Source organism: Myxocyprinus asiaticus, chromosome 10, assembly GCF_019703515.2.
Source record: "Myxocyprinus asiaticus isolate MX2 ecotype Aquarium Trade chromosome 10, UBuf_Myxa_2, whole genome shotgun sequence".
NCBI lineage: Eukaryota > Metazoa > Chordata > Actinopteri > Cypriniformes > Catostomidae > Myxocyprinus > Myxocyprinus asiaticus.
Window position 1 is genome coordinate 11,797,558 of NC_059353.1, and position 27,384 is coordinate 11,824,941.

A 27,384-nucleotide genomic window follows, 5' to 3' on the forward strand; every position below is an offset into this window, starting at 1 on the left:
ATTCATGAGCCATGTTAACATTTGTCTCGCGTAACCAGACCTATAACTACGGCATAGAACGGACTGCGGGTCGTCCGTGGGCATGCCGTCTGAAGCTGAGACTATATTTACGTATACACTGTAATATTGTCACTTCACAGTTAGTCACTTCACTATCTTGTAAAGTATTAAATAAATTGACAAAGTCTTACTAGAACTGTATTTATTCAAAGATATACTGAAGATATATAACTCTGTGTAGATTCCAGTCATACATAGCTTTGGTCAAAGAATAAAAAGATAAAGCTTAGGTCTTCAGCGCTGGTAGACTAAAGTAATATTTAGAGCAATGGCTCCATCTACTGTTTTGTTTTTGTTTTTTGCTGTTCTTGTGTGCTATCAAAAAAAAAAAAAAAAAAAAAAAAAAAAAAGGGTTAAGGTCAGGAGTACTGTAAGAGGCCATTTTGCTGGTCCGTTGGCGGTATCCAAACAGTTTTTTTGCCTTAAACTGTTTGATTTAGTTAAGATCGAAACTGACTCCATTAATAATATAATATGACTCTAATAATAATTAATAGACCTCAAATTTAGAATGATGTTCCAAACTATTTCTGATCATCATTTTAGATATAATCATAACCTAATGTTTTTGTATTACTGGGTTGGTCTCATTATTCTCTCAGTGGGTATGATGGCTCAGATAGTGATGCTAATCTGTAAGAAGGTCCATTTATTGCTTTTCTCAGAAGTCCTTTGTTTTCTCAGCAAGTGACGCTCACTGGGCCCAGATAACTTGCCACATAACTAAAAATGTACTCATGTTTCATTGTTTGGCTGAGGCAGAAGGTATTTTACCTCTTGATAAGAAAAAATTTAAAAGATTAAAAAAAAGAACAAATTTAACAACTATCCACATTAATCAAACAATGCAATACATAAGATATAAGAATCTGTTATAGAAATCACAAATCTGACAGGTCAACTGGAAGTTATGAAAATTATTATACAAAAAGAGACTGCTGCTTATTTTATTTATTTATTTATTTTTTTTACTATTGTTTCTAACTATTAACTGTAACTATTTCATTTTAGTCCTTAAACTAACCTCTAAGGAGTCTTCAGGATTTGCATGTGTTGCATCAGCCACTTATGTGATTAGTGGTATTCAGTAGGAGTTTCACTTAGAGAAACCACACTGAACTCGTAGCAAAAGTTTTCCGTGATGTAACAAGGAAAGTAACATAATGTGGTGTTTGTTTGCACGATGGGTTGTGAAAAAATAGGTAGGTAGGGTGCATACATCTTCTGCTTCCTGTTAGTTGGAATAGCATGAGGGAACACACAGCTACAGTCTCAGAAATCACAATTAAATCTTGGAGACATTGGAGACACAAATTTTGCTTGACTTTTGCCAGACATCCTGATAGCGTTGCTTAAAAAAAAAAAATTATTGTCCATTATAGTCCAGACTGGTTTTTGCTGGTAAGTGCTGGTTTAGTGTTGGTGTCATATTGTTCAACAGCAAATAATACCAGTCAACCAGCATGGTTTTACTGATAGCATCTTACTGGTGAAGCTGGTTGACCAAGGAGTTAAGAATCCTGATGGAGATCACAGCACACCAAAATCACATACTTGGTACCAGCATCCAAAACACAACATATGCTGGTCTTTTCAACAATGAGAATATCAGGAGACCCGGATTGATGCATACTCTGAAAACTCTCCTGACTGACAGGGAGCATTATATCTTTGTGTAGGTGTGAGGTGATTCAGAGATGCATATAAAATATGGCTTGATGTATTATCTCTCCTGTTGGACAAAGTATCAACACCATCATCTGACACATGCAGTGTAGAGTGGTCAGGGGAAAATATAACATTAGATGTGCTGCGGTCACTATAGTGGCGATGTGTTTCTTCTGAGTGCTGGACTAATTCACCACGCTTCGGAGCATTTGGGCTAGGTGACGTCAACATGGATGTTACTGTATACTGTAAACACAACAAAACAATGGTTATACAGGATTGGGAAAAGTTCAGAATGTAAGAATTAGCTCCCTTTCAATTGATGAGTTTAAATTTGAATTGAATTGGCCACACCCTATATGTTGCATTGAAATGACATGAAGAGGAATGTATAGAATTAAAAGAAATTCAACCCAAAAAATAAATTTCATTAGTCTAACTAATGTTCAATTTAAGGTTATCATGTTGTGAGCCTGCTTAATTTGTCTGGCTCTTGACTTTGTAGAAGACTTTGTATGAATTAGAGAACTGAAACCACACTTCCACCATGGTCCATAAAATGATTAAAAAAAAGTGAATTTATTAAATATAATTAAAAATATAATATAACATAAATATCTGATAATATATATTAAAACAAAACAAAATTAATATAGGTGGCATTTCAGTCATTGATTTTTAATATAATCTAATGTTTCCATAAATTGTGTGACAACATGTTTATAAGTAATTCATACTGAAAAAATGTAATGCTTTTTTTAAAAATGCACTAACAGCAGTTATATGAATTTCTTTGAATTGTATTCTGCTTTGTTAAAGGAATAGGTCACCCAAAAATTAAAATTCTCTCATCATTTACTCACCTTTATGAAATCTTAAACTTGTATGACTTTCTTTCTTCTGTTGAACACAAAGAAAGATATTTTGATGGAGATATGATGTGTTTATATCCATACAATGCAAGTAAATTGATTCCAACACTTTCAAGCGCCAAAAAGGACATAAAGGTAGCATAAAAGTAATCAATACGACTCGAGTGGTGTAATCCATGTCTTCTGAAGTGATATGATTGGTTTTGGGTAAGAACAGACCAAAATGTAACTCCTTTTTAATAAATCATAAGTCATCTGAAGTCTTCTAGATTACTTTAATGCTGCCTTTGTCCTTCTTGAAGCTTGGAAGTGTTGGATCATATTTACTTGAGTTACATGGATATATTCACATCATACAGCATCTCCATCAAAATACCTTAATTTGTGTTCCATGGAAGAAAGAAAGTCATACAAGTTTGAGATGGCTGAAGAAAGAGTGAAATTATGAAAAAATTATCACTTTTGGGTGAATTATTCCTTTCAATTTAAATTTGGCTTTCAATTCTGCATCCTGTTTGCTACTGCAATTTGAAATCAAGATTTGAACTGGAATTTTAAAAGGAATTCAATTCAACACTGAATGCTGCACAACCCTGGTATAAGCATTAAAGGGGTCATGAATTGTTTTTGTTTTTTTTAACAGTTTTATTATCTTCCCTGAGGTCCACTGATAATGTAAGCAAAGTTTCTTTTGCACCAAAACAGTAATAAATTATTCACATATGATCATTTTTCCATCCTGTTTTTGGTCCTCTGTCTGAAACGCTCAGTTTCGTTAAAACTTTAACGTAAACACCCACTGTTATGATTGGCTAACATCGTGCAGCCCCTCAAATTCAGCAAACTCAATCAGAAGAGAAAGATCAAGCTCCACAATATTATAAAACAAAATTTCAGGATTTACACATAACGCACATCCAACACATTGCATCCAAAAATATTACACTTTTCATCTCAAGCGCAATTGTTAACACTCAGCACCGTAAACTATCAGTCGTAACATTTGAAATATTCATGAATTAAACGGTTTACTTAAGTTTTTGATCGGGTCCAAGTGTTTTTTACTGCCCCATCCTTCAATAGCAGTTCCTTTGCAAAGCTTGAATGGTATTATAACGGATTCACAAACAATCCATGCTGATATGAGCCGGAAAAAAAAAAACGTACATACATAGTCCAAAGCACAGTGAATAGATGCACAAGCATACTGTATAGTATCACATCGCTGAAAACGCATCAAAATCGTCAAAGACGTCTGTCTAGTGCATGTTTACACACACACCTACAATTAAAATAAGTGTAGATGAGCGAAATAACTTATTCATTATGTGTTTATGCTCAAAACAGCAAGAGGCAGAGCAGCTGAATGAGAGAGAATAACTTCTCCTCTTTAGAGTTGTAACTTGACACAGCGTCTTTTAAAAGCGGCGCAAGATACATGACAACAATCAAAGACATCTGACTAGTGCATGTTTAGATACAAAAATAATTCAAAAAAGTCCAGATGGGTCTCCTTTGGTGTTCAGCCATAGTTAGGCCACATAAGGCTTGTTTGTCCTGCTCTCTCTCAGTTTACGAATTGAAGCACCTTGGGAGGGGCCAAGGGTGAGATAATGTAAGTAGGCATTTATGTTTTTTCACTGTAGAGGAGGTCATGAATTAATGGGCCCCCTATAGACATAGGGAGGTCGCGGAAGTAGAGAATGAGGCATTTTTGCAGCTTGGTTTCAATAAATGCTTTTATTGCATTGAGTTCGAAATTTACAGTATGTTTTTATAGTAGAATGACTTCTTATATGTCAAAATATCAATATTCCTCATGACATGACCCCTTTAAATAATAAATGCATTTTCACAATATATTAAGTAATGTATACAGTAAGACATACCTGAACCTGTGCCCTTTGTGTGCCCTTTTTTCTTGAACCTAACAATGATCATTAAAGGAACAAGGTCAGGATCATGCCAAATATTATGTACAGTACTTAAATATCTCTAAATAATAGAAGATATTAAATTACTTACATTTAAATCCACATATACACAGGATTGAGACAAGCATTACAATGAGGACCAGAATCACAATACCCAAACAGATAATTAAATAAGGCAGCCACCATGGATATGGATCAGAGATGGTATCAGTGTTGTCTCTTCCTGTTGACACTAAATAAATAAATAAAACTGTGCCATCCATTCTTTTCAAAAAGGAGAGGCAATGTTCTTTTCTTCTGAGTTGGAAATGCAACCAAACATGTGCACTACCAGTCAAAAGTTTGGACACACGTGACTGAATTAGTTTTCTTATAAATTCTCAGATAAACAAATTTCTTTACAAAACTTAAAATATTGATTAAAATGTTCAAATGGACTGGAGAGAGAAAAAGCTAATAAGTGAAGAGCATTCCTGGAAACTACTTCAAAAGTTTTTAAAAGCAGTGTTACAATAGAAACACATACTAAAATGTGGAAAATAGTGATAATCAAGTATGAGTAAATGTATCCAACCTTTGACTGATAGTGTAAAATACAGATTTCCATGGTAATTTTTAATGCATTAAATAATAATAGCTTTGAGTGGAACATTTGACAAAGTATGGAAATAACACTTTGAGATTTAGATTGAAACTGCTCTTACTTTCAGTGGGCCTACACAACAATCCACCTCCAATGTTGTCATCTGTGGAAGTTCAAAAAATGGTTTGTTAAAAAATAATTTGAAAAGTTGTATTATTCACCACACAACTGATTCTTATAACTTTAGCCTAGATGTGGTGCAAAAAAAAAAATAATAATAATACAAAAAATGAAATAAAATTAGAAATTTGTTAAATAGTAGAGAAGACATAATAACCTGAGACAGAGACATTAATATAATGGCTAACTGTTGTGGATTTTGGTAATTTAAGTTCACATCTGTAGAGGCCATCATGATGCTTTGATATATTGGTGAAAGTTAAATATGAAGTCAATATCTTTAGATCAGAAAGTAAATGTTCCTGTGAAGTTTGCATTTGAGCTATTCCAGTTACTGAAATCCATTCATCTGAGTTGTCAGCTTTAGTCCAGGTAACATTGATTGCCGGATCATCACAATACTGCAGATTGCAGGAGACCCGCAAAGGCTTGTTTATGCAAGTTTTATGAACAGTCCTCCTCTGAACTTTGAAGACAGGACATTGGGGGGCATGACCTAAAAACATAACATTGTACAATGACAACAATAAACCAAAATGATTTTAATAAATAATGACCATGTTAAAATTAGTCAATACTTAAAAGTTTAATTTCAGCATAAATTTTCCAGTAGAAATGCTATTTGTTTCTACTTTACTACTTTTCCGCATGCAGCGGTTCTAAAGGCAAACAGGCTAAAAATGCCCAACTGTAAAACAATTATTAATCTTTTGCAATGACTTTTTACATGTCTGCAAATTAAATGTGAATGTGATTTTAAATGTACCGTAGCCTTGTGTTATATCACCTGAAATGCTGTGGCTCCTTGTTAATGTAAAATATAATATACTGTAACTTATTCCTCCAATCACACTTTATAAATTTGGCATATGTTATTAAAAATATCTAAACAAAGTATCATTAATCGTTAAAAGTTTGAAACACGGCTTTATAGTAAAAGCTCACATGTGTGAACTAAAACAATATATTTTATGTAGGTCTACTTCCTAATTTTCCATGTCACCTTTATTCCAAATGTATCAATGTTTTAAACATGCTGGGGAGTGTAACGAACCAAGAATTTAATTGCAGTGCAAATTAATAATTTGTACCTTACTTTCAAATGAATCATTTACCTTCTAAACTTTAAATTCACATTGAATCTCTGTTTTAAAGTCTAATAAATCAGGTTTATGTTTGGTTTTCTCCCACGTTGTTACACTTTTAGCAATAGCAATTTCAACAGAATATTCATGACCACAGAACTAGTCAGTGGAAATCACTGCATTGTTTTGGACATCACACATGTTAAAATCATGAAGAAAACCCCACCTTGTGCATCAGTGCTCACATGGAGGATGAAAATCAGAAATAGGGCCACAAATAAAGCAGTATTCCTCAAATATTGCCAATCCATCTTTAACACAAGCAAGGTATGTCACAGATGGCCTCAAACTCAACCCAGATTTTCATTCCGGCTTATCCTGAGAGCCGCCATCAAAGTCACACTGTTGAACACATACACTTTGACTCTGTCATTGCAATCTTCCCTCATCTTCTGTACATTCTCATACTTGTGGTTTCCATTTCCTTTACCTACACCATATGCACTCATCCTGCTCATGTGTATGTCTGCAGATTTTGCACATATAGCACATTTTGCACATACTATATAACTCACACATCCAGACTGTAAAAATAATAACCTCAATGTAATTGCAATTATTAACTGATAAAGACTCAGGGCTTGAAGTTCCCACAGCAGTTGATTTAGGGAGCAATAACAAGCCAATTAAAGAAACCATGAGCTCCTTATGAGCTCAACCTCATTTTATGCAGTCATATTTATTTGACTCATTGAAAACATAAGTCTTTTATAGCAATTTATTTCTATAAAGTGCACATGACATTTGTAAATTAGACAGAATACACTTAGGCTGCACAACTTAAATAGCAAGTTTTTGATGGGCCAGTGGCCTCTCAATCCTGCAAGGCTTTAGACTTAAATAGAATGGAATCTTTATTTATTGCCATAGACTGAGGATGGTGGAATATGTTTCTCTGAGTTGAAACACCACCATCTTCAGTTTTAGAGACAATGCTTTTGGCAGTGGTGGTCCATGAGCGAATTTACGGGGTTATTCATGTGTAAATTAATATTGGTCAAACAAATAAACAATAAAAAGAACAAAATTCTCATGGCATTGTTGAAAAGGTATAGGTTCGTCATCCGTTACATTTTCTTCAAACACAGTCGGGGTGGCTAATTGGACATAGAGTTGCTACTGCTGAGTGCAGCTCTTTAGAATATAATCTAAAGGAAAAAAATAAACAAATGCTGCAAAAAATCTTGTGGAGCACCTCAAAGCTAAAGTCAATTGCACATTTCAAAATGATACAAAAAACAGTGAGTCCACAAATACATACAACAAATACAAAACATATAAATGTAATATGGACTAAAAGGTATTAGAGATGCAGTCAATCCTGTCTTAAAGGAGGCTTTTGAAAACCTTCAAAAGCCTACTTTTCCCAAAAAACAAACAAAAAAAATATTTCTTCGCATCATTAGCTGGACCAGTTCTTAGAAGACAATAGCATAGAGGTTATGAAGGTTGACATACATCGTATTCATCTCCAATCGGAGTTGGTGACAGACTTTGTGGAAGTAGGAGTACGTCCGTTATTGCCGGTGAAGGGAGTATCTTTCATCCTAGGCAATGATTTAGCCGGGGGAAAGGTATTACCATTGTTGGAAGTATTAGACACTCTGCTGACCCAACCTAAGACAGATGAGTTGTTTCAGAAGTATCCGAGTGCATTTCCTGCATGTGCTGTTACACGTGTCCAATCTAAGAAAGGGAATGATATATCTTTATCTGACTCTTTCTTATGTACAGATGGAGAAACTGAGGAGGTTGTGGAAACCAAGTCTTGTGACAACAGCTAGCTGAGGGAAGTTGTAGTATGGAGGTAATGAAGGTTCACATACATGGTATTCATCTCCAATCAGAGTTGGTGACAGACTTTGTGGAGGTAGGAGTATATCCGTTATTGCCGATGAAGGGAGTATCTTTCATCCTAGGCAATGATTTAGCCGGGGGAAAGGTATTACCTTTGTTGGAAATATTAGACACTCTGCCGACCCAACCTAAGACAGATGAGTTGTTTCAGAAATACCTGAGTGCATATTCTGCGTGTGCTGTTACATGTGTCCAATCTAAGAAAGGGAATGATATATCTTTATCTGACTCTTTCTTATGTACAGAAGGAGAAACTGAGGAGGTTGTGGAAACCAAGTCTTGTGACAACAGCCATCTGAGGGAAGTTGTAGTGAGTGACCCTTTGACGTTAACTGTAACTTGTGAAAAACTCATCGAAGCTCAAAAAAATGATTCCTCGCTAGCAAAATGTTTCAAACTGGCGGAGAGCAGCAAATTTAACAATGTTTCGTTCTTGGTTAAAGATGGTTTACTCCTTACTTAAGTAGTACTACAGAGAATGAGTGGGACATAGTTTATCAAGTAGTGGTTCCCACTGTCTTTCTGCAGCAGGTTTTGTCATTCGCGCATGATCACCTGTTGTCGGGACATTTGGGAATATCAAAGACCTATAACTGCGTCCTTCAACATTTTTTTTTGGTATGGTTTTAAGCACGATATGATACAGTATTGTAAGGCTTGACACATTTGTCAGTATGTGGGAAAACCTAACCAGGTTATTCCAACAGCTCCTTTAATCCCAATTCCTGTGTTTGGTGAACCTTTTGAACATGTGATAGTGGATTGTGTGGGGCCTTTACACCAATTTTTGCTCATGATCATGTGCACTACTACCAGGTATCCAAAGGCTATTCCACTGCGCAAAATTACAGCCAAAGTGGTTGTTATGACTTTTGGTTTACCAAAGGTCATACAAACCGATCAGGGAACTAATTTTTTATCTAAATTGTGCTCACAGGTTTTCAAGTCACTAAATATCACATCCCGTATATCCAGTGTTCCACCAGACACTAAAAGCAATGTTGAGGATATATTGCATTGAGACAGGAAGAGAGTGGGATGAAGGGGTTCCATTGGTTTTATTCTCAGTTCGAGAAACTGTGCGGGAATCCCTCAAGTTTAGTCCGTCGGAGTTGGTCTTGGGGACCACTGAAAATTCTGAAAGAGAGAATGTTAGGGTTTGAGAGTTGTGAGTAGACAAATGTGCTAGACTATGTAAGCAAGTTTCGTGAGCATTTACATAAAGCTTGCATTCTAGCTCGTGAATCTTTGTCTAATGTTCAGAAGAGGATGAAAGAGTGTTATGCTAAAAATGCTGTAGGCAGATCTTTTGCAGTTGGTGACCAAGTGTTGGTCTTGCTTCCCATTCCTGGATCTGCATTATCTGCACGATTTTCTGGACCTTATGGGGATCCTAGAGAAAAAGAGTGAGACAGATTATGTGGTGAGTACCCCTGACAGAAAACGTCAGAAACGAGTATGCCATGTTAATATGCTGAAACTTATCATACTAGAGGTAGCTCTGATACAGAATCCCTTACTATGAAAAATGAAGGTTCTGTTGTCTTTCCAGTAGCCGTTGTGTGTGAGATGCGTCCAGATGCTGTGCAGCATGATGCTGACCTGGATGGTATATTGGGGCCCAACATTCCATTATTATCCGCTAGGTTATTGAATTCGGAAACACTTGCAGACTTGCCTAATCTTTTTGGTTCATCTTAATGCTGATCAAAGGCAGGATATTGTTGAGCTTCTTAACAATTTTTCTACTATTTTAGGTGATGTTCCCACACAAACGAATGTGCTGCATCAAGATATTAATGTAAGTAATGCACAGCCAATTAAACAATACCCTTATAGGATTCATGCGTTTAAGAGAGCTATGATGAAAGAGGAAACACAGTACTTGTTGGAGAGAGGATTAGTTAGTCCTAGTATTAGTCCCTGGAGTTCTCCATGCCTTTGAGTACAGAAACCAGATGGCACTAAACATTTCTGTACAGATTATCGACGCGTGAACACTGTTACAATACCAGACTGCTTTCCATTACCAAGAATGGAAGACTGCATTCATGGTGTAGGGTCAGCGAAGTTTGTCAGTAAGCTCGACTTGCTTAAAGGGTATTGGCAAGTTCCTTTGACCCCCAGGCCATCGGAAATTTCTGCTTTCGTGACACCAGATTGCTTCCTACAATATAATGTTATGGCGTTTGGTTTGCGAAACGCCACTGCAACATTTCAAAGACTGGTCAATTTAGTGCTTGTTGATGTTCCAAATTGCAATGCTTACCTTGATGATCTAATAGTCTATTCACAAAGTTGGTCGGAGCATGTATCGTTGCTAGAAATTGTGTTTAAGCATCTAGAGAAGGCATCTCTGACACTAAACCTTGCTAAGTGTGAGATCGGGAAAGCAACTGTGACCTATTTAGGAAAACATGTGTCAAGTGCATCCTTTGACAGCAAACATTTTGGCTATTAGTGAATTTCCCGTGCCAACTGCCAGATGTGAGCTACGTAGGTTTTTAGGCATGGGCGGTTACTATCTGTGTTTTTGCCGGAATTTTTCTTCTGTCGCCACTCCATTGACTACTTTACTTAGTCCTTCAGAGCCGTTTGTATGGTCACTTGAATGTCAAAATACTTTTGACGATATTAAAACCCTGTTATGCGTGCTTCCATGTTGTCTACCCCAGATTTTTCCATACCATTTAAGCTGGAAGTAGATGCTAGCAATGTAGGAGCAGGTGCTGTTCTTTTGCAGGAGGGGATAGATGGGATTGATCATCCTGTTTGTTATTCTCGAAGAAGTTTAATAAATATCAGCGTAATTATTCTACTATCGAGAAAGAAGCCCTAGCGTTACTGTTGGCACTTCAACATTTTGATGTGTATGTTGGTTCCACAATTCATCCTCTAATGGTTTATACAGACCATAATCCACTGACTTTCTTTCTGCGCATGTACAACCAGAACGAGAGGTTGATGAGATGGTCCCTCATCATTCAAAATTATAACCTTGAGATAAAGTACAAAAAAGGTATGGATAATATAGTTGCAGACGCTTTGTCCCGGGTTTGATGAGGTGAGTTCATTTTTTGTCAATAATTTGGTTCTTTTGTCAAACACTATATTATGTATAGATGTTTGTTTTTAAGGGTGTGGGTGTTACATTCTGCAGCGTATTTCGCTTGTTTTCTTTCATCTTTTCATTTGTTCTTTACTTTCATGATTCTTAGGTTTTGTGATTGGTTATTTATCACTTCAATCATCATTAGTTAATGTGACAACACCCTTCAGGAACCAATCCGGACTCACCTTCTCTGTATAAACACCTGGAAGTGACAAGAGGAAACAGGCTTGTACCATCAGTTGAGCTACCAGCAGCCAATCACTGAGGTAATACGGACACTGTTCAGTCTCATCGGAGTGACTGCATCAACACATTTCGTACATCTGCTGCAAGGGGATATCTGCACATATGAGTCTGCAGATCACTTGATACAAACCGGTCCAGTGAATGGACATGAGACAAAATCTGTCTTTTATTAATTACATTGAATGGAGACTTATACTCTAAGTGTCCAATTCAAGAACCTCAAGTCTAGTATGGGCCACAACCCACCGTCCTACTTCGCAATAAGAAAATAATGGCTGTAGAAGCCGTTCTGTGCCTCGCATTCTGGTACTTCCTCTATCGCATCTTTGAAGAGGAGGTATTGTACCTCTGAGCATAAAATCGTTCAGTTTCACACTGTACAGGAGAGGACAGAACATTATTGAGGTGAGGCGGAAACTGCTTCACAGGGTCTATTCAGCATACATGCTATGTGACAAGGATTTAAGTTTGTGTTGTGAGATGCCAGTTCTCTGGCATGGCATTGAAACAGTAAAAGCAGGCATTGAAATGACTTGTGTCATGCCACAGACTGATTTCCAGCTTACAACAGCGGGGAAACCAAAAGGGCTGCTTAGGTAACAATAACAGTAAAAACAGGGGTAAACGACCTGTGTTACTGGGGAGATGTCACACTCGCTTTCCTGGCTCACAATGGTGGAGAAAGCGAGTAGTAAATATCTGACAATTTTAGCCAGAAGTGTAATTCCACTGATACCAGGCTGCCCATAGACCTGCCAATTTCTTGGGCAGAGATCTTGGTGACCGGAGTGCCAATTTGTGGCATGACACTTTTCATAAGCATCGCAAAGGCAGCTGCACCAGATTCCAGATACTCTCACTGAATGAAGAGAACGTTAAGTCAAAATATGCAACTCTGGAAAGGGCAGTACCAGCGGCGAAGCTCAAAGGTGCGCCGACACGGTAAACGCCTTTCAGCTTTTTTCAGTGGCAGGGTTCTCTCCAGCTTGAACATTGTCAACCATAGGAGAATGGACTGAACACGTTAGTTGGTAATTTATGTTGACTTGCAAATGAGTCAAGTTTCATTCATAGGAAGGACACTTACTGACAGGGCACCAAAATGCTCTATATGCAGCTGAACCTTTTTTGAGGGCTCAGGTGAGAACTTCAAGCAACTCAATCTCAGAGGCCGCTCTACTTCCCATCCTCTCGTGTCTTACTCATATGGTCCCTTGGGAGCTGCAGAGGAGCAACCTGGAAGAGGCTTTAGCTTTCAAATCAAAAGTGAGCCGCTAGAGCCAAGCTTCATGAGTTTCATATGCTCACATTGAAAGCAATCAGTCTCAATGAGCACTGTTAGAGAACAGCGCTCAAGCACGTCAGCCAGAGGGATGTATCACTCACAGATGGAAAACACTTGTTAAACATTTACCTCTTTAAACACAATACAAACCTGGAAGAGTATTCAAGAGGTGCCTGTTTGCTGGCGTACAAAGGGAGAAGAGTAAAACTCGTTCCCGCTGACCGGATGCAAGACAAACAGTGAAGCATTGATTTAGGGTACGAGAGATGTCTATGCAGCCCTGAAAGAGGAAAATTCTAATGGTGTGTAGCTGGGCTCTGGCTTATATGCTTACTATGATGACAGAATATGGCCAAAGCGGCAAGTTTCACCAGCCAATCAAATTTGCGTGATGGTATGGGGTTTCAAGGCCACCGCCCCATGAGGGGTACTCCTACAGTGTCAGCTTCTGATGCAGCATTGAAGTTTCCTTTCTGAAAGGGAATGGCTGTTAAACGTTACATGGATGCCACACTTGACAGAAGTGGTCAGGGGAAAGATAAATGACCATGACATGATATTACATTTCATATGTCAGAGGTCATTCTGGAAGGGAGACTCAATTAAATTATTGTGAGACAAACACTTTTAGTACAAAATTACAGTACAGAACAGGTTTAGTTAAAACGCTTAATGTCATTTTCTTACATTTACCCTGTGATAAACACTATTTACTGCCAAAAAAATCTGTAATCCAAGGAGAAGTTCAGTATTTTTATATTAAGCCATAAAAAATCCATTATAATGCATGGTTGTTTAAAACAGTACTAAGACTTGTACTAAGACTGGCCTGGAAGGCCAAATGTTCGGTTATACATAGGCCTAATATTTTAACAAATTATTCATATACTGTCTAAAAACTGTGGTCCCCAGTTTTAAACAGAAATCTGGTATGAGCTTTGAAAACGGAACATGCGTAAGCTTAATTATAGGGAAGAACACAGCTGTCTCCATTGATTGCAGCTTCTTTCTTCTAGCAAAAATTCATTTTTATTAAAAGTGAAGGTTGACAAAAATTTTGTTCTTCCTGGTCATTGTATTAAAGTTTTCATTTGATGTGAATTAGGGGCCATTCATATCGTCTGCACTGTTTTTCAATTGTTTTCCGATGTAAACAAGCTCTAGATGAAGCTCTTTAACTGCTGCACAGCATCTTGCACAGGAGCCCCAGTGAGAAAAGAAATCCCATATTTAGAGCTGGAATTTGCCGTATTTGGCTGGTAGAATGTTGGTGGCTCTAGTCAGAGGTTATAGTGAGAGTCGCCATTCCTCCACTGACCAGAAACTCAGCGACACTGGATTTTGATTTTCCAGAACTTGCATGACCTCCTCCAGCTGCTGCTATTGCTGTCTGCTGGCTGTGCCCATTGTTGTTCACCTCTCCATCCAGTGTTTCAGTGGAGATGACCCATGTGGAAGGACGCCACCTTTTCAAAGAATAAGGTGTCTTCACACGCTTCTTAATCTTCTCTACAGATCTGGCATTTCCCTCTTGTGACACTGCCTCATCTACAAGAGAGAACAAGGGCAAATTTTAAAGGAAAAATTTAACAAATCCTTGGCATCCTTGGCTGTGATGAAACTTGATCCTATTGGAAATAAAATTAAAAAAAAGGATGAGCCCTTTGGTATGTCCCACCGAAACCTAATGTTTCAATACAAAATATTAGCAGAAAATTATGCTCGTCAAGCACAGCAAGAAACAGATCATTGCTCATGGCTGTGATGAAACTAAAGCCTATTATAAATAAATAAATAAATAAAATAATAAAAAAGGATGAGACCTTCGGTATGTCTCATCCAAACCTAAAGTTTCAATAACAAATATGAACAGAAAACTTCGCTCGTCAAGCAATTTCATGGGGTCTTTAAGTCACAACAAAAAGTGCAGTCACTAACTCTAGTGCAGACTGTCACTCTTTTGCTCTTCTGAATACAGCATGCACTTATTTGTTCCTATATTCTACAGCAGTGTTGACTTGGACTTGTGACCAAAGACTAAAACTTAAGACTTGACCTTGAATTGGCCTTGAAAAACTTGAAACTTGACTTAGATTTGTGACAAAAAAAATAAAATTCAAAATTTTACATAGAATTGGCCTTTAAAGAATTGAGACTTGACTTGGACTCATCACAAAAGACTTTTCACACTGCCATAAACAAGTATGGATTTAGGTCCTGCTAAGCTCTTCTTTTGTCATCTGTACTCTCTCCCTCTCTCTCTCTCTCTCTCTCTCTCTCTCTCTCTCTCTCTCTATATTATATATATATATATATATATATATATATATATATATATATATATATATATATATATATATATTGCCCGTGACTACGCACGCCCGGCCCTCAATCGGGTTAATCAGCTGAGGAGAGGGATAAGTGCAATGAGATGCGGCAGTTCGAGACAGAGAGAGCTACAGGCAGCTGCAGTGTTTGCGTTTGTGTTTATCAAATCACTTTATTGTCACACAGCCATATACACAAGTGCAATGGTGTGTGAAATTCTTGGGTTTTGTGTTTATGTTTTGTGTTTATGTTTTAATTTCTCATTAAACATTATTTTGATCCGGTTCCCGCCTCCTCCTTTCCCAACCTTAGCCTTTGTTACATTGGTGCCGAAACCTGGGAAGGAAGAGGGATGCACCATCGTAGAGTCTTGCCACTACCATCCACCCCAAATGAGTAGCCGCAGTCATCCGGGGGAGTTGCTACCAGCCGCCGTCCGCAAGGGGAGGAGGGGCTCACTGAGCGGTGGGGCCGCTGCCAGGGGCAGAGGAGTTCCCTACCGGCTGCCAAAATGTGGCGGGGTTGGAAGAACGGTCTCCGTCCATGAGGGGAGGAGAGGCTCGCTGCCGACCACCTGGAGTGGTAGAGCCACTACCAGGGGCGGAGGAGTACCCCACCAGCCGCCGAAACGCAGAAGGGCGTTCCGGCCATCAGGGGTCAGAGGACTGGCTCCGGTCCACCCGGGGAGGAGCGGCTGTTGTCCGTCAGAGGTTCGAGGAATGATCGAGGACCAGGCGACGCTGTGTCTGGGAACCGGCGAGTACGTTTTTTTGGTTCATCCGGTTCCCGCCTCCTCCTTTCCCAATCTTAACCTTTGTTACACATGTGTTTGCTCATGTCCTTGTATTTATACCCTCATGTTCGCTTGTCAATTTTCAGGTATTGTGATTGTTTAATCCGGTAACTGTTTCCTTAATTCTTGTTCTTTGTTTGTTTTCTTATAGTCAAGTCTAGTCTCTTGTTTTGTATCCTTTGTTTCGTTGGCACTGTATAATAAACTGCACTTGGGTTCACAATCATCTCGTCTTTGTCCTGCTCATGCTTGCTTTGCCCTGCCTGAACATTACAGAATACTCGACCGACAAAATGAACCGAGCAGTTAAACTTCTGCGGTTACTCCAGGGGAATCGTCCCCTCGAGGACTACGTGGCTGAGTTTTGTGGACTGTGTCACTTGGTGGACTTTAATGGTATTGCCCTCAAAGACATTTTTCGCATGGGCTTAAATGAGCCAGTATGCTCCAGGATGCCTGGAGGTAGAGTCAGTTGGACTCTTTCAAAGTATATTGACTTTGCCCTGTTAATGAGTGGTTTGGCCTTTACTGTTGGAGTAGTGGATGAGGAACTCGGCACTCCTACACTGACCACCAAATCCAAATGCACCACATCGGAGCCCACCACCACGCCTGCCACGGACCACGAGCCAACGCCCACGCCTGCCACGAGCCAATGTCCACGCCTGCCACGGACCATGAGCCAACGCCCACGCCTGCCACGGACCATGAGCTAACACCCACGCCTGCCATGGCCACGAGCCAACGCCCACACCTGCCACAGTCAACGAGCCAACGGCTGCCACGGTCAACGAGCCAGTTCCTGAAGCCTCATCCGTCCCAGAGCCAGCATTGCAAGCCTCGTCTATCTCAGAGCCAACGTTCATGCCAGCTCCAGCCCTAGAGGAATTTTATTGGGGGGCCACTATGGCTCCAGTGGTCTCCGAGCTCCCTTCAACGGAGACCACTTTCTCCCCAGCCTCTGTGGTCCTGGACACTACCTTCATTGAGCCTCCTATGCTCTGCCCCTCAAGCCTCCCACAGCTCCGCCTTCCGATTCTCCCACAGCTGTGCTCACGGTCCTCTGAAAGTGGAAGAGAAGGGCTCCTACTCCCCCATCACTGCTTGTGCTCATGACCACGGCGGTTGTTCCCCATCACTGCTCGTGCTCAAGGCCACGGCGGTCGTTCCCCTGTCACTGCCCGTGCTTACGACCACGGCGGTCATTCCCGTCACTGCCAGTGTTCACAATCATGGAGGCCGTTCCCCTGTCACTGCCTGTGTCCATGACCACAGAGGTCATTTCTCTTTCCCTTCCTGTACTCACAGCCACAAAGGATGTTCCCCATCAATGCCAGTGTCCATGACCACGGAGGTCGTTCCCTTGTCACTGTCTGTGCTCACGACCATGGAGATTGTTCCCCTGTCACGGCCAGTGCCCGAGCCTTCCATGGCTTCGCCCCCTGAGCCTTCCACGGCTCCGCCCTCTGAGCCACTCCCTCCTGAACCCTGTCCAGCGGCCAAAGCCCAGAACTCTGTCCCCTCTGTCCCGAGGCCGCATCCCAGGCCTCCTGACCCTTTTCCTGCCCTGTGGCCGCCTCCCAGGCCTCCTGAACCTGTCCCTGCCCTGTGGTCACCACCCAAGCCGCCAGACCCCGCTCCCTTCCTGGAGCCACTTCTCTGGCCACTGGCTCCACACTGGTCTACTGCTCCACACCCTGTCTTGCCAGGCCATGGCTCACCAAGCCCACTGCCAGCTCAGCCTTGGTCTCCTGATTCGTCCTGGTGTCTGGGTTCTTTGCCGGCTCTGCCCTCTGTTCCGCCATGGTTTCCAGCATCCTCTGGACCCCCTGGTCTCTAGCCCCTTCTGGTCCCCTGGTTTCCCTGCCACACAGCCCATGTCCGCCCTGCAAAAGTGTGTTGTGAGTGACGTCAGCAATGGTGACGGCTCAGCTAGCTCAACAGAGCACAACAGTGACCGCCCACTTTTTCAGCCGTCCTGGTTCTGGAAGTATTTTCCCCATTTTTTTCTTCCTTTGAATTTTTATAAAATCCTTAAAGGAGTTGTAAGTCATGAACCAAACCAATCAGCTATGAGGAGAATCGCAACATCATGAACTTTGTTTTGAGGTAAAGTATTTGAAAATCAGACAAAGACAAGGGTACAAGGCTGTGTACTTTAAAGTCTTTAATGAGGGCACAAACTACAGTCCCATGAAGCATTGCGAATGGTGTCATTGAATAAACTGTGAATATAAAAATCTATTGATTTTAGATTGTTGATTAAGTATAGAAACAATATATTTTATAACACACACACATATATATATATATATATATATATATATATAGTGGTGTGAAAAAGTGTTTGCCCCTTCCTGATTTCTTATTTTTTTGCATGTTTGTCACACTTAAATGTTTCAGATCATCAAACAAGTTTAAATATTAGTCAAAGATAACACAAGTAAACACAAAATGCAATTTTTAAATGAAGGTTGTTATTATTAAGGGAAAACAAAATCCAAACCTACATGGCCCTGTGTGAAAAAGTGATTGCCCCCTAAACCTAATAACTGGTTGGGCCACCCTTAGCAGCAACAACTGCAATCAAGCGTTTGCGATAACTTGCAATGAGTCTTTTACAGCGCTGTGGAGGAATTTTGGCCCACTCATCTTTGCAGAATTGTTGTAATTCAGCCACATTGGAGGGTTTTCGAGCATGAACTGCCTTTTTAAGGTCATGCCACAGCATCTCAATAGGATTCAGGTCAGGACTTTGACTAGGCCACTCCAAAGTCTTCATTTTGTTTTTCTTCAGCCATTCAGAGGTGGACTTGCTGGTGTGTTTTGGATCATTATCCTGCTGCAGAACCCAAGTTCGCTTCAGCTTGAGGTCACGAACAGATGGCCGGACATTCTCCTTCAGGATTTTTTGGTAGACAGCAGAATTCATGGTTCCATTTATCACAGCAAGTCTTCCAGGTCCTGAAGCAGCAAAACAGCCCCAGACCTTCACACTACCACCACCATATTTTACTGTTGGTATGATGTTCTTTTTCTGAAATGCGGTGTTACTTTTACACCAGATGTAATGGGACACACACACCTTCCAAAAAGTTCAACTTTTGTCTCGTCAGTCCACAGAGTATTTTCCCAAAAGTCTTGGGGATCATCAAGATGTTTTCTGGCAAAAATGAGACGAGCCTTAATGTTCTTTTTGCTCAGCAGTGGTTTTCGTCTTGGAACTCTGCCATACAGGCCATTTTTGCCCAGTCTCTTTCTTATGGTGGAGTCATGAACACTGACCTTAACTGAGGCAAGTGAGGCCTGCAGTTCTTTGGATGTTGTTGTGGGGTCTTTTGTGACCTCTTGGATGAGTCGTCGCTGCGCTCTTGGGGTAATTTTGGTCGGCCGGCCACTCCTGGGAAGGTTCACCACTGTTCCATGTTTTCACCATTTGTGGATAATGGCTCTCACTGTGGTTCTCTGGAGTCTCAAAGCTTTAGAAATGGCTTTATAACCTTTTCCAGACTGATAGATCTCAATTACGTTCTTTCTCATTTGTTCCTGAATTTCTTTGGATCTCGGCATGATGTCTAGCTTTTGAAGATCTTTTGGTCTACTTCATTTTGTCAGGCAGGTCCTATTTAAGTGATTTCTTGATTGAGAACAGGTGTGGCAGTAATCAGGCCTGGGTGTGGCTAGAGAAATTGAACTCAGATGTGATAAACCACAGTTAAGTTATGTTTTAACAGGTGGGGCAAACACTTTTTCACACAGGGCCATGTAGGTTTGGATTTTGTTTTCCCTTAATAATAACAACCTTCATTTAAAAACTGCATTTTGTGTTTACTTGTGTTATCTTTGACTAATATTTAAACTTGTTTGATGATCTGAAACATTTAAGTGTGACAAACATGCAAAAAAATAAGAAATCAGGAAGGGGGCAAACACTTTTTCACACCACTGTATAAATATATATAACATTGTTTTTTGCAAAATATTCCAATATATAAGTAGTTTAAGTGTGAAGGGAGACCGACTCAATTATGTCATTCACAGTGCGTCATGGTAGCGCTTGCTCGCTCAGCGGCCGTGGTTCTCTGATTGGTGGATCTTTCTCTGCTATGCCATAGTTAATGTAGATGTTTACATGTATTCCACTATCAAACAAGATATTTAAACAATGTTTCGATGGAAGCATATACCATCAGTGAACAACCTCGTAGCTCACGGTAGGTCTGTTTTTAAAGGCGTATAAGTTATCACTGAAAATCAGTTTGTCTATGGGATAAATGAATGTGAATTTTATTTCCAGAACCAGACTGTTGCGCTCTATTGCCAGGCACAGAGGCAGCAGGCAGTGTTGCCAATTTAGCAAATTTGTCGCTAGATTTATGAATTTTTGAACCCCTTAGCGAGTAAAAGAGCCATCTAGCGACTAGCGACAATTTTTGAGACTTTTGTAGTCTGCTTTAGCGATATTCTTCCACATCTGGGGACACAAAAAACATCAGCTCCATCGTGAATGATGTCTAATTTTTCTCAGTGTTCTATCGCCCCCCTCTGTTTCAAGTAATAAGACTGACCTGCATGCCATCAGCAGTTGAACTTCTATGCAAATGGATGTTCTATAAATCGAATGACTGACGAGCTTAGGTGTTGTTGGTATTTGTTGTGACAATCTCAATCTCAATTCTCGTGCATGCTCTCCGTTTAGAAAATAAAAGTCAGCCTACAGCGATAGAAGAGCATTGAGAAATTATCTAGCAGGGCGAGAGAGAGAGAAAGAGAGAGAGAATGGAATGGATATGAACCCCTGATCTATAATAAAGTGTAGAAATAAGTGATATGAACAGATGAAGTGTCACTGCGACACAGTAACACTGAAACAAGTAATACACACTGATGGTTCCGCACCACACAACAACAACAACAACAACAACAAAAAACCTAACGCCACCAAAAAAAAGGTATATTACATATTATTTCAAAAACAGCTCCATGTGAGGCCTTATAAGGCATATAGATCCATGTTTAAAAATAAAAAATAATAAAAAAAATCCCCAACACTTCACCGCTTCCTATCCCTGGTTGCTATTGCTAGGATAATTTTGGACTTTGTGATTGTTTAATAATGCAATTTAATTACAAAACAAAATATATAAATAAATATATAAATAGAAATACCCCACTGTCTAAATGTTTGACAAGTTCACTTAGTGATAGCTAAATGATTAGTAGTTAAATACTAATTGTTAAATCATTAGAAAAAAAAACAAAATGAAAAAAAAAAACAACAACATATGGTTCTACACCTTTAAAGAATTGCCAGCTCTTTATGCCAAATCTTTTTTTCTTTTATTTTTTTTATTTTTTTTTATTATTATTATTACAGAACAAGAACACTTACAACAAAATATACATACAATGATCACAATGAACTCTGATACAATTATAGTAGCAGCAAAAAGTAAAATTATAAAGAAAGAAAAAACAATAACAAATAATAATAATTAAACAAATAAATAAAAAAAATTAAAAATAAAAAAAAAAAAACAACCAGGGGATAACTTAAAATGAATTAACAAGAGAAAAGGTTTCAAGTATTCTATTCATTCGTTTTGCCTTTTTATTTCTTATATCTTTTAGAGTCTCAATATAATGCATCAGTTCAGTTTTAAATGGTATGATGTTAGGTTTATTGTTTGCCCATTTTTGTTTGTGTATATGGTATTTTCCATATATAATTAACAGATTTATCACCAAATTTTGTTCCAAACTCTTATTCTTAAATAATAAAAATATATCTTTACCAGTTAGTCGAATCTTTAATTTTGTGTGTTTAAGTATTAAATATTCAATATCAATCCAAAAAAGTTGGGTAAACACACATTCAAAGAATAAGTGTTTTATGGATTCTTCCTCTAAGTCACAAAAAACACATGTAGTCTTCGTGTCCCTAAAAAATCTTGAGACTACTTGTCTCACTGGGTAAATTAAATGAATAATTTTATATGTGACTTCTTTAACTTTATTGGTGAGACAGTATTTACTAGGTAACTTCCAGTCATTTTTCCATTCAATCTGATTATACAATGAATTCCAATATGGTTTGCATTTAGGTAACGATGTATTTCTGCATATTGTTTTTATAAATAAGTTGTTAAATTTTTTATCTAAAATCTCCACACCATTAATACTTATCTGAGTATTATATACAGAAATACACTCAGAGGATATATCACCCGATAAGAGTTGAATAAGGCCACCAGGAATGGCATCAAAAACTATTGCAAACTCTTTAGCAGTCACCGGAATCTTATAGTAATTAAGGAATTCACAATAATTAAAAAGTTGTCCATTACTCTTAAATAACTGTCTCACCAGTACAATACCGTTATCATACCAGTTTCTAAAAAATAAAGATTTGTTTTTAAACACAATATTCTTGTTATTCCATATTACAGATTTGTGTGGAGAGAAGTTATGTTTGTAAATGAGCATCCATAACAAAAAAGCCTGTCTATGAAAACAAGATAGCTTTATCGGAACCTTGTTTACATCAAAATTACATCTCAAAAAAAATTCCAAACCTCCCAACTTTCCAAAAATCAGGTCAGGGATAATGTTCCATATTTTGTCTTTAAAGCATAAATAATTATTTATCCATTTATTCTTAAATACGCAATTAGCAGTATTAAAATCAAGTACATTCAGACCACCTTCTTCAATTGGATTGCATAGAATCGTCTTTTTTAAATAGTGCGGTCTGTTCTTCCAGATGAAATTAAACAAAACAGTATCTACTTCTTTTATAACTGATTGTGGAACGTCTAATGCAAGAGCTGTATAAACTAAGCGCGATAACCCTTCAATTATAGATAATAATATTCTACCTTTCAATGATAGATCTCTCATTAACCATGAATTTAATTTTTGTTTAATTTTCCCAATAATTGGTGTAAAATTCAAATTATTTCTCTCCTTCTGATCTTTACAGATCTTGATACCTAAATAATCTACCACCTCCTTCACTGGTATACCATGTATGTTATCAAGGTTACAAGTTCTCAAAGGAAACAAAACACATTTTTTGATGTTTAAAAATAAACCAGATACAGATGAGAAAGTATGAAGACAATCAATAGCTTTTTTTATTTCAATTACATTTTGCAAAAAAAGGGTAGTATCGTCCGCTAATTGGGAGCATTTTATTTCTTTCTTCAAAAGTGTAATACCGCAAAATGTATCTCTTTTAATATGTATGGCCATAGTTTGTGTTACAAGTAAAAAAAGAAAGGGTGAGATTGGGCAGCCCTGTCGTATGCCTCTATTGATTTTAAACCTTGATGTTGTTCCATATGTCAACTTAATTGAACTGTTACAGTCATTATATAATGTTCGAATAGCTCGTTTAAAGAATTCTCCAAGACCAAAAAAATTTAAGGTCTCCAACATGAAATTATGATCAATAGTATCAAATGCTTTAAAAAAATCAACAAACAAAATAAAACTATTATCTGTAATAAAATCATTGTAATCAATTAAATCCAAAATGAGCCTTATATTATTACAAATGTGTCGACCTTTCATAAATCCCGACTGACAATCATCAATAATGGGATCAATACAATCCTTTAGTCTTTCAGCAAATATACTTGCGAAAATTTTTGCATCATTATTAATCAATGTAATCGGGCGCCAATTTTCTAAAAGTAATACATTTTTATTGGGCTTTGGTAATAAAGTTATCAAACCTTGTCTCAGTGAACTTGGTAAATAACCGTATTGTATAGCCTCTCTAAATACAGCTAACAAAAAAGGTGACAACTCGTTTTGGAAATATTTATAAAATTCACTAATTAAACCATCATTCCCGGGTGACTTATTGTCTTTAAGTTTGTTAATACAATGAAGTACTTCATTTAGAGATATCTCTTGGTCACACATTTTCATAGAAGGCTCACTTATCTTTTTAGCATCCTCTTTAATAGAATCCAAGAATGACTGTGCATTACTCAATTTGTCGTCATAAGAATACAATTTCTCATAAACTTTTGCCACATATCTTGATATTTCCATAATATTTTCTGTTAACTGTCCATTAATATTCAGTTTGGCCATAGATGTGAGTTCTACATTTCTTTTTTCCATGTTAAAAAAATATTTTGTACTTTTTTCTCCTTCCTCTAACCATTTCTTCCTTGATCTAATAAAGGCACCCTTTGCTTTATATTCATATATTTTATCTAAATCTAACTGTAATTGTAATAATTTATTTTTCCCTTCTTGATCTAAATTGCAATTTCCAGAGAGATTTATTATTTCACATATAATTTTTCTTCATTTTTTTTTCTCTGTTTTGCCATTTCTTTTCCTCTCCTTATGGCTAAAGCTCTTATTTTATATTTCATTAATTCCCAATTTAAACCGAAAGTATTTGTTGAATGTGCCTCATTCCAACAATCTATAATAATATTTTTAACATCCTCTCTGAACTGCTCATCTTTCAATATGTTTTGGTTCATTTTCCAGTACGTAATTGTTTTTACATCACTGGATTTTGTTGTATCTAGTGAGAGAAAAATGCCTTTGTGATCTGTAAGAACAGACGGCTCTATAGAGACCTCTTTAACAAAATTCACTAAATACCTTGAAATTAACCAATAATCTATACGTGACTGCTGAGTAAGGTTCCTTTTACACCATGTAAATTTAATTTGAACTGGATACTTATGTCTCCATATATCAATTAAGTCAAAAGTAGAACATAAATTATTCAATTCTGGAAGAACAGACCTGACATTTGGACGAGGAGGAAAACAATCCTTTTCAGAATCCCATATTGTATTAAAATCTCCTCCAGTTACTAATTTTGCATTGCTAAACTTTTCTATTATTTTTTTAATCTGATCTTCGAAATGTAAAAAAAAAAGCTTTATTTTGCGTGGTAAAGTTTGTTGCATAGACATTTCCCAAAATAAAAATGTCAGCATTCTTTTCTTTTACCAATATCACCCATCGACCTGAGTCATGCAATTTAGTTTGAATTATTTTCCCCTTAAATGTACCTTTTAAAACTGCAACACCAGCTGATCGATTATTCCCATATGACATCCATAAATCATCCCCCCATTGACGCTTCCAAAAATTATAATCTGACAAAGAAGCATGTGTTTCTTGAATATAACAAAAGTCACATTTAAATTTCTTGCAAAATAAAAATACTGCTTTCCTTTTCAGCAAATCACGGATTCCCCTGACATTTATAGAACAAACTGACAAAGATACCAATGTGCTGTATTAACAATACCTTATCAAAAGTGAAACAAAATATGTTCCCATCACCTCAATAATGTAACTACAACCCAGATTGACCTTAATAATACTTAACTTAAGATCTTTAAGAACTCTGATGTACAGCATATGAACATTTTGGATATATTTCAATAATATCTATATGAGCATTTCTGTCCTCAACGTAGTCCATTCCACGTAATGACTGTACTTGTTAAAGGTACTTAGTCCACTAAAGTTGTGACCACATGCATTTATTATTCAAGATACTGTATTTGCACACAATTGTATTCAGTATTTAGGCATATATCTCTTTTCCATCAACAAAGGCTCGTACGCCGACAAAGTAAGCCTTCTTTCCTACCTGCCGAGCAGCCTCCACTTTTGGCCACAGTTGTTAAATCCTCTCCAAATCGTATCTCCATCGGCATTTCCTTCAAGTTTTCTTCCAAGCCGGTGTACGATATCTACATCTTGTTGAAGTTTGCTGATAAGTTCTGGAAGAATTGCACAACAAATATCTACCACTCGTGCCTTTATGTCTTCGCCTGCCTGTTCCACTAGTCCATACAGTCTCAGATTCCATCTTCTTTTGTAACGTTCTACCTCGTTAAGCCTGGCTTCAATCTCCGACATTTTCTTACCATGTGCACCGCTGACCTCATGATTTATCTTCATCTCCTTCTTAACATTTTTCATGTCTTCTTTGACGTCTTTTACTTAATTGAAGAGGAATTCTGTCGTTTTCTTCAGAGCTTCAATGCTCACCGTATTTGCCCTTAAGAGTTCCTCTAATCCATTGACTCTCTCATTTATGCATCGCACAATGTTTTCTTGAATTTCAGACAAGGAAGGTTCATGTTTACCTTTCTTCAGAACAGGAGTGCTGGGGGTCGAATCTGGTAATGTAGCAAATGAAGTGTTATGCACCGAATATGAGTGCAATGCTTTAATGTCAGTGCCGCAAATGTGTACTTCATCATCTTTGCTTTTCATCTTTGTTAGCGACTTTGTTAGGCTTTTTTCTTTGGTTTTACTTTGGAAGCTTATTGGGTTACACATCGGCGAGTTGCAAAGTTGAAGAAAAAGTTACAGCACCTGATTAACTTTATGATTAGTTATAAGACCTTACATCTGGATGTCCGTGACTGGCCAATTTATTAAACAAAAAGAACGATTTAAGGTGAAGGAACAAACTTTTATCCTCAGCTTCTCAAAACAACCTACTCACCGGTCGCCATCTTGCGCGCCTCCTTTATGCCAAATCTTTTACATATATAAATTTGACGTCTTGCGTAATAAATGACGTCATCGCGTGATTTCGTAACATTTCAGCGAGATTTTCACAACTTCCCATGAGAAATGGTTGACAACACAGGGTAAACGCAACCATGACGACCAATAGCAGGCTGAACAAATGAGCACACAAATATAAGCCAGATATCTGTGAATTCTTAATTTAACACAGATACTAATGTGTCTGACTACAAACAAGTGCGTAACCGCCTCAATGTAAGCTAATATAAGTGTATACATTCAATATTAACACAACATTACGATGCATTATGACTTTGATTTGATTGCTTACTGTTTTCTTGCTGAAATACAGGGAAATCTTGCGGCTGGTAAATGGTTATGAAAAGTGCATAAATTCCAGATTTGGCAACATGACAGTGATGGTGCCTCCGTGACAGCGTGTTAACTTTTGCATTATAATCAAATTCAAGTAAATTTGTTTCAGCCTCAGCCACCAAGAATCTGTATTCGTAAGCCACCACCAGGACAAACGAGTCATTTCACCCGCGCCCAGTAATTTTGCATTAACCAAGTTGATGCTACATAAACTTTCCAGTTTTTAAAACGTAATCTCTTGGCATGTCTAAAAATACGTAGTCGATGTCTTGCTTTTCTTAAATGGACACACGGACTCTTAAGTTATTATTAATTTACAAGATAATTGGCTGCATTAATGTGTAGGCTACCCTGCCAAGTGCCAACCCATATGAAGAGTGGAAAGTGAAAGAGACAACTAACGCCGGTGA

General features: G+C 38.0%; 1 protein-coding gene across 2 annotated transcripts; it reads right to left on the reverse strand.

Annotated features, from left to right (window-relative positions):
• Positions 1 to 1,002: 1,002 nt before the first annotated feature.
• On the reverse strand, positions 1,003 to 27,068 carry si:ch211-214p13.8 (uncharacterized). Of its 2 annotated transcripts, XM_051708557.1 has the most exons (10): positions 25,707 to 26,818; positions 14,261 to 14,490; positions 9,820 to 9,901; positions 9,519 to 9,692; positions 6,609 to 9,436; positions 5,455 to 5,793; positions 5,239 to 5,280; positions 4,626 to 4,766; positions 4,490 to 4,527; positions 1,003 to 1,974 (listed from the first exon to the last, which is right to left on the reverse strand). In XM_051708557.1, the coding sequence occupies exons 5-10, from the start codon at positions 6,691 to 6,693 to the stop codon at positions 1,669 to 1,671; spliced, it is 951 nt and encodes a 316-aa protein (XP_051564517.1). In that variant the 5' UTR covers positions 6,694 to 9,436; positions 9,519 to 9,692; positions 9,820 to 9,901; positions 14,261 to 14,490; positions 25,707 to 26,818; the 3' UTR covers positions 1,003 to 1,668. The 2 variants fall into 2 exon arrangements, with proteins under 2 accessions (XP_051564517.1, XP_051564516.1); XM_051708556.1 differs by lacking the exon at positions 25,707 to 26,818 and adding an exon at positions 26,931 to 27,068 and having other exon boundaries at positions 9,519 to 14,490.
• Positions 27,069 to 27,384: the final 316 nt, after the last annotated feature.